The sequence below is a fragment of the Oryzias melastigma genome, linkage group LG19 (genome assembly GCF_002922805.2).
Source record: "Oryzias melastigma strain HK-1 linkage group LG19, ASM292280v2, whole genome shotgun sequence".
Lineage (NCBI taxonomy): Eukaryota > Metazoa > Chordata > Actinopteri > Beloniformes > Adrianichthyidae > Oryzias > Oryzias melastigma.
The window spans coordinates 4,902,060-4,910,559 of NC_050530.1; the positions used below are offsets into that span (position 1 = coordinate 4,902,060).

At 47.2% G+C, this 8,500-nt stretch overlaps 1 protein-coding gene across 1 annotated transcript in view; it reads right to left on the reverse strand.

Moving 5' to 3' along the window:
* Nucleotides 1-3,872: 3,872 nt before the first annotated feature.
* LOC112141817 (zinc finger protein 616) overlaps nucleotides 3,873-8,500 on the reverse strand; it is an 11,326-nt gene continuing 6,698 nt past the window's right edge. Inside the window, exons 4-5 of the mRNA XM_024264979.2 lie at nucleotides 6,740-6,955; nucleotides 3,873-5,763 (exon numbers count right to left, since the gene is read on the reverse strand). Coding sequence (XP_024120747.1) covers nucleotides 4,322-5,763; nucleotides 6,740-6,955 — 1,658 coding nt within the window. The 3' untranslated portion in view covers nucleotides 3,873-4,321. The remainder of the gene's footprint in view (nucleotides 5,764-6,739; nucleotides 6,956-8,500) is intronic.

Below are 8,500 nucleotides of genomic sequence, written 5' to 3' on the forward strand. Positions count from 1 at the left end.
AACTTCAATCTGATTCCAGAATGATGATCTGGTGATCTGAAGATCTAACTAATCTGATTATTTGAAGATCCCCACCTCCACCGTGGTGCAATGGTAGGGCGGTCGACTCCTGATCAGAAGTGAGCGGGTTCGACTCCGCCTTGCCCCCCCATGTGTGGAAGTGTCTTTGGGCGAGACACTGAACCTCGAATTGCCTCTGGTGGGAGGTTGGCGCCAGTGTTTGACAGCGGAGCCACCACCAGTGTGTGAATGTGTGAATGTGTGAATGGGTCTGTGACTGTGAAGTGCTTTGGGCCCTCGATGGAGGGTAGAAAGAGCTATACAAGTATACGCCATTCCAAATCCTGAACTTTAAAACTGTCCTTCTTGACCTTTAACCCTCATGAACCTCAAACACATGAAAGTTTCTTTGGTTCCAGCTCTGAACTGAACACAGATCGTTAATCTGCTTTTCTTTCATTTCTTCTTCTTAAATCCTTCCTGGAGTTCCACAGGGTTCTATGCTCGGCCCGTTCCTTTGCTGTTGGAGAAGGATTAAAACAACAAACACCAGAATATCTCAGCAGATCTTCTGGTTCCAGATCCAGGATGAGAACATCTTCAAACTGACGAACTTTTGACGAGGATTTTTATTTTTTTTTTAAGTAAAAAACTTTCTTCCATTTCTCTAAAACAAATGTTTGAACGTGAAGCAGAAAATAAACTTTCGAATCCGTTAAAGGAGATCTCTTCCAGCAGGATCCTCGTCTCCAGACGGTTGACAGCAGCAGCTCAGGAAGCTCCGCCCACTCTCCCTTCATCCTGATCCTCCAACACAAACACAGGTGGGTTCCGTCAGGGAAGGAGATGCTCTCTGCTCCATCCCATCATTCCTGAGAGCTTCAGGCCTGCCGTTTCCATGGAAACAGAACAAGGATTCAGCTACTTTGTTCTTCTGACACGCAAGGAGCTGAAACCCTCTCAGTCTGTTCCGGACTCTGGAGGAGGGGAGGGGCTTCTTGGACCGCCTCCAGAAGTTTCTCAGACGTTCTTTTTTCAGGCAGAAGCAGAACTCAAATAAATGATTTAAACTTTATTTAAAACGGAATCTGAAGACGTGATGAAGCTTCGAGCTCCTCCTGAGGACTCTGGAGTCTCCACTGATGCTGAAGCTGGAGGATGTGGATCCATGAGGACGTGGATCCATGAGGACGTTGATCCATGAGGACGTGGATCCCCGTGGATCCATGAGGACGAGGATCCATGAGGACGTTGATCCATGAGGACGTTGATCCATGAGGACGTGGATCCATGAGGACGTTGATCCATGAGGACGTGGATCCATGAGGACGTGGATCCATGAGGACGTGGATCCATGAGGACGTTGATCCATGAGGACGTGGATCCATGAGGATGTGGATCCATGAGGACGAGGATCCATGAGGACGTGGATCCATGAGGACGTGGATCCATGAGGACGTGGATCCATGAGGACGTTCCCCTGCTGTTCCACCAGAACCGTCTTCATGGATGTGAAGAGCAATCAGGAAGCTGCTGCGTCTGCAGACACTCTGTTCCGTCTGGGATTCTCCTGCATCAGTTAAGCCCCGCCCCCTCCCTGTGGGAGTAATTATGAGTGTTAATGTTTGCTGGGAGTCTCGGCGGGCTCTGCGGTTCCTCAGACGTCTGCTGGACGGACGGAGAGCTTCAGGCTGAGGAGCAGATCCTCTTTGATTCTCAGGAAGAAAAATAATCGTTTTTATTTCAACATTAAAGGAAAGTTTGGATTTGAAACATTCGAGTTTTTCTTCTTCCTGTGAGTAAATATAAGGTAGACTCCTCACCTGTCAGGCTCCGCCCCCTGCTCTTCATGACTCCAGGTGCTTGAAGTACCTTTGTGGTGCGTTCATGGCAGCTGGGAACTTTGACCTTCAGATCAAACTTAACTCTGAATATTTTATGATCTGCAGCTTCATCAGATTCGACTGAGTTTCCTCCAGAACCAGAACAGACTCAAAGACCTCCTGGACCTCCTCCTCCTCTCCTGATGTTTGAGGCCTCCTGGCTGAGAGGAGAAGTGAGGAGACGCAGATCGTTTCTCCTTCTCGTGTTCACGATGTTCTTTAAATCCTTTTGTTTTCCTCTGAATGACACCACGTCCACTTTGACACAGAGAACGGAGTCGGTTGCCGGGGTGTCCCGTTGCCACGGTAACCATCCATCAGAAGTAGCAGGGTTACTCATCCCTCTGATGTCGTTGAGTCTTCACACGTTTTCACAGACGCTGACCTTAAGATGGGCATCAGAACCCGCTGACTGGAGCGGTCCTCCTAGTGATGCTGGACAGAACCGGACCTGGTTCTGGTCCAGACCACAGACGATCTCCTGAAACCTTCTGCAGAGGTTCCAGTAGAACTGATGCTTTCTCTGCTGTGATGTTTGTTGTTTCTGAGTCTTTGCTTTGACTCGTGAAGAAAGCTGCTGTCACACAGGAGGTTCTGGAGCGCCCCCTGCTGGACTGGACCGTGAATGACTCCACAGGAGGAAACAAAACGTCAGTTAAGAATCTCGGGTTTTATGTTTGGGTTTTATTCACTAAAAATGATTTCACTGTCAGTTTTTACCACATGTTTTTGCAGTGAAAATGAGAAACGACTTTTCTGTCAAGTGGGATTAATTTAGATCCCAGTTTTGATGTAAAGAGTTTTGGACTAAATCACTTAAACACCAAATCATAAAATCATTGTTTAGTTTTTTTCTGAAAACATTTTAACCTTTCTTTATTTTTTCATTTCTGTCAGAATTTCCCCTGGACTCTTTTTCTAATCATTTCTTTTATATTTAACCTTTATTTGACTGGAGAGACGACACATAAATGATGTTTAAATAGTGAAGAACAAATCCAGAATTCTGGAGAATGATCTGATGAAGACTCTTCAGTGAAGGAATTAAACTTGAATTTAAAATAAAATATGTATTTTAGAGCCAATAATTCAAAACTGAAGCATTTTCCCACAAACTTTCAAAATAAAACCCGATTTGCTTACAGACATTTTTATGTTTCAATGATTTTCTGCGAAGAATTTGAAATATTGTTGATTTAAATTCTCAGTATGTTCAGACAAAAACTAATTTTTGGAGATAAAATTCAGAGACAAACATTTTCAAAATTTAAAATCATTTTTATACTAATCTGTTGATAAAAATATTGTTCAATCTCCTTTTCAGATGAAAATCTGCAGGTGAATTAAAATGGACTACAAAGGTCTGTAGGACTACAAAACCCAGATATGACGTAGACAGAGCACCATCACCCTCTTTGGTTCTGACTCGGTTCTACGTTTCCTGCAGGTTCGTCAGATGTTTGATGACGGCGAGCTCAGAAAATCCTCAAACAGGAAGTCGTCTTTGATGTTCAGCTTCACATTCTTAGCAGTAAATCTAAAACCGACCCGGTTTTTGAAGGAACTCCAGGCTCCTCCGTGTCATTCATGTCATCAGAACCAGGACTAAAGCTTTAGCCGTTTCCATGGTGACCTGCTCCCCCCATACTCCCCATGAGGGTGGAGACTCTCCACCTAGGAGACCTCAGTTTGTTCAAACCGTCACCGAGAGCACGCCAGCGCCTTACAGGCCTCCACAAAATGTTCTGATGAACTTTACAACAAACTTGAGAGAAAAAAATAAAGCTAGAAATCAGGAGATTTGATCTGCTCAGAAACTGGATCTGATGGGAACAGGAGCTCCCCCTGGTGTCAGAGTCAGGAACTACAACAACATTTCCTCTAAAGATTTGATGTTTTTCTTCACTGAGCAGAAGCTCCACATTTATTTATTCAGATTATTCTTCGATCGGAGCTGCAGCTTCACTTCTGAACAGGAAGAGTCAGAACTCAGTGAGAAGAAAACTTATATTTCAGATTAATTTCAAATACATATTAATGCACAATAATAATAATAATAATACTTTGGCATTTCTCATACAGGACTTGGCCATACTCTGTTACTGAATGTGCATGAAAGTAACATGAATACATATTAGTGCACGTGTACGGGGGGACAGCGTCCCGCCACCGTCAGGGTTCGAGAGCCGGATCCAAACTGAAGTCTGGATGTTCAGAACCAGCGGTTGGGAGTCCGGCCTCCAGAACCCGGACAGTTATTGCTCCGTTCAGACGAGTGGAACGTTTTCAGACTTCATCCTGAAACTAAAGCAGGTTTGTGAGAACAGAAACTGGATTCATGTCAGTCGTCTTCAGATTCAGTCGATCCTCAAAGGAAACTGCAGTTCAAAGCGGACTCCCAGAAGGCCGCGGGAGAGGACCTCACCTGGGTTACCCCGTCAGCCCAGGTGGAAGCGCATGTGTCGGTTCAGGCTGCCCTGCTGCGTGAACTCCTGCCCGCAGACGCCGCAGCCGAAGGGCTTCTCGCCGGTGTGCACGGTGATGTGCGAGTTCAGGTGCGTTTTGCGCGTGAAGCGTTTGCCGCAGAAGTCGCAGCTGTACGGCTTCTCGCCGGTGTGCACGGCCATGTGCGTGGCCAGGTGCGTCTTGCGGTTGAACCGCTTGCCGCAGACCTCGCAGCCGAAGGGCTTCTCCTCGGCGTGGACCGTCATGTGCGTCCGCAGGTGCGTCTTGCGCTTGTAGCTCTTGCCGCAGACGTCGCAGCCGTACGGCTTCTCCCCCGTGTGCACCGTCGTGTGCGCGCGCAGGCTGGTCTTGCGGTTGAAGCGCTTGCCGCAGACGTCGCAGCCGAACGGCCGCTCGCCCTTGTGGACGATCATGTGCGTCTTCAGGTTGTTCTGGTGCCGCGCCCGCTTGCCGCAGATGTCGCAGACGAAGGGCTTCTCCCCGGTGTGGATGCGCATGTGCGTCTTCAGGTTGTGCTGGTGCTTGAAGCGTTTGCCGCAGACGTCGCAGCCGAAGGGCTCCTCCCCCGTGTGGATGCGCATGTGGATCTTCAGGTTGTGCTCGTGCTTGAAGCTCTTGCCGCAGCTCTGGCAGCCGAAGGGTTTCTCCTCGGAGTGGACCCTCATGTGGGACCGCAGGCTGAAGTGGTCCCTGAAGGTTTTCCCGCAGTCCTCGCAGGCGAACTTCTTCTTCCCGGTGTGGACTCGGGGCGGCTCGGCGCTCGGCCGCAGCTCCGGCCGCTTGGCGCCGAGCGTGCAGCCGGCCGGGCTTTTCTCGGTGTTGCGCCGCATGTGTCTCTTCAGGGACTGTTTGTACAGAAACTGTTTCCCGCACTCGGAGCAGCTGAACGGCTTCGGCGCCGTTGGAATGTTCGTGCCGCTCTGGGGCGGCAGGCGAACGCCACTGCCGGCTTCACCTGCAGGTCGAGCGTCTGCCATCTGTCGGTGCCACTCCCCTTCATCGCTGTCCTCCTCTTCCTCGCTGGCTTCAGACGAGTCCGTCGGCGTGTTTGTGCTTAAACGGTTCGGGTTCCTCACGAGTTCCAGCTGCCCAGAGTCGCCGCCATCGCACTCGGTTTTTATCCACTTCAAGGAGCTGCCGGCCGCAGGCTCCGCCTCTCTGCAGACCACACCTCTACTCTGATGAAAATGGGAGGTGTGGGGCTCCTCCTCCTCCTCCTCACTCTTCACCGTGACGACGGTGAAGGGGAAGCGGCTATAGTCGAGCTCTGAGTGCAGCGGCTCCGCCGGCGGGCTGCTCCATAGCTCCTCCTCCTCTCCCTCCTCCACCTTGATGTGGAGCGGCTCCGGGAACTGCTGCCCCACGCTGGCGGTCCAGGGAACCTCCTCCTTGATCTTCATCGCCGGCTGGACATCTGCAGGAAACAACGTTCTGATGAGTCTTCTGAAGTCGGAATCATTCATACAAAAGTCAAATTCTGTCTTTTTCTTTAAACAAAAATAAACATTGAAGTTGTTTACAGACAAATATGAAAGACATGAATGAAAACCCAGAATCAAAGCTTGTGTTTGTCACCAGGACATGAAGAACATCAGCTGCTTGTCTGAAGAAGCTTCTGGAAAATCCCGAAGTTATCCAGTTCAAAATCACAATAAAAGCTGTTTAGGTTCCACAGGGACTCCGGAGAAAATCCAGAGCAGCTCGAAGGCAAATCCAGACAACTCCAGAACAAGTTCGGAGTTACTACAGTGCAGCTCCAGAGCAACTCTACAGTGATTCCAGAGCATGTCCAGAGTGACTACTGAACAGGTCCAGAGTGGCCTCGGTCAGAGCGTGTCCCAGACTGACTCCAGGTTGACATGAATGACTCCTCAGTGACAACAAAGCGACCTGGTTCACCTCCTCCTTCTGCCTCCGTCACCAGGTGCTCACAGATGTGCATTTTATTTTGAAACTCATTGAAGGACTTCACTTTGAACTCTTATTATGAAACTCCACCTTTATGTTGATAAGCAGGTGAGTGTTGGTGGTTTCATACGGATATAGCGGATCCTGTCATCCTGATCTGTTGTGAATCTGGATCCTGTCATCCTGATCTGTTGTGAATCTGGATCCTGTTATCTCCTCATCGTGTTTACATTTCACTGGAACAGAACGGAACTCCAGCGGCCGAAAACCTGCAGTTTTCGCACCTGTTCTCCTCCCACCTGCACACGGACAGGTGTGCACGCGGCATTCCCACGCGCTCTCAGATCCACTCGTGTCTTTCCGCCGGCAGAAACGAAGGTGGATCGGTTCGGAGCAGCGGCGGCTCCGGCCGCTACAAGCTAACGGTTAGCCGCTTTTTTGGCGCAGAAACTCCGAACTAACGGCGGCGGCGGCGTTCTCACCGGCGGGTCGCGCGGCGCCGGCGCTCGGCGGCGGGTTCACGCCGAGGCGCGGACCCCCCCGCTGCTCCTGCAGGGGCAGACTCCCGGCGCCACGCCGCCGCAGGTAGTCCACTTCGTTCATGGCGCGCGCGCGGGCGGGCTCGTCTTCTCTGAGGCGGGCCAGGCCGAACCGATCCCCGCTGACCGCCGAACTGCGCCGCCGAGGACGGTCCCGTCACAGCGGGTCCATGTCCGCACGGCAGGAGCGGGATACTCCGGCAGGCCCCCGGGCTTTCTTTGTACTGACGTCCGCTGCCTTTTGATCAGGCATCCGCGCGGACACCCCCGTGTCTGGTCGCCATGGAAACCGCCGATTTCCCCCTGAAGTTCATTTTAAAGCCTGAATTTTTTAATATTAGGAGACAAACGATTATGATAGTAATAAAAATGTAAAATATTTCATTCATTATTAAAAATAAGTAAATTATTCACGTTTGGACTGAAATATTTATTCTGTGTTCAGACTTGGTTTCTTTTCGTAAGAACTTTTTTTTTACATAAACGAAGAAGTATTTTAGTAATTAATTTAAAACTTGATATTAGGCAAAAAATATTTTCTCTAAGCCTAATATGGTAAATATTTTGTTTGGTCTAACATTGGTATTTTAAATAAAGTTGTGTTGAGCAGGATGTCATCTTGTCATGAAAGTGGAAAATAAGGACTTTGATTAAAAGACTAGAATCCACTAGAACCAGAACCAACCCATGCTTGAGGTCAAAGGTCAACAGTCCTGATGGAGTCCATTTGTTTTTATAAAATATTTTAAAGCCAAACTAACGAATAACCTTTACTGTGTTGATGAAAACAGTTAAGTTTTTATTTCATCATAAGTCCTAATTTTTGGGAATAAATAAATAAATACAAACAAATGTTTCCCATTGTGTTAAAGTGACAAAATTCTTCAGTGGATTAAAATAAATCTAGAAGTTGATCAACTTTTAAAATTATTTCGTGATCATTTGGTTTATCAGGTCGTCTGAGGAGCTTTTCTGTCCTGTGAATCGCGGTGAAGACGTTTCTCCGTCGTTCTCTGAGCGATGATCACAGAAGAGCTTCAGTTTAAGGTTTTTGTTTGAAGAATTTCTCATAAACATTTTTCTATTTCAAGTATTTTTTTCTTTGAGTTGAAGCAGAAAATGTATATTATAAACAATAAAATAATTTTTGACAGACGAAATAATCTGTCCATGAAATTTAAACATTTCCAGTGTTTTCTCTGTTGCCATGGAAACCACTCAGATCTGATCTCCATGTAGATCAAGCAGTGATGAACAGCGACCTCTGCTGTTCGATTTGTGTCATTACAGCTTAGCTGTTCTGATGTCTTCATGAAATTCTCCAGAAATAACAAAAATAAAAACTTAAAGCTGCATTTTCTACACTGAACATATACAAAAATGTTTTCATAATTAACGAATATTCTCTAAATTAATACACTTTGAGTTTTAGAAACAAAGGATCTTCTTTCTGTTCCTGGTTGAAAACTAAGTCTGAGTTGGTACATTTGTTATTTTCTTTTGGGCGTATTTCCGTCAGCTCTGAGTCCATCACGTTTGAGGAAAGCTGAGAGAAAACAGTTTAAAATTCCAAACAAATAAAAGCAGGAACAGCATTTGATGCACATTGATTTTGTATTCAATCCAAACACTGAAACAAAGGATTTTAATTCAATTAATGTGAAATCTAACAAAATTAAAGCAGAATCTTCAAATAATGACACA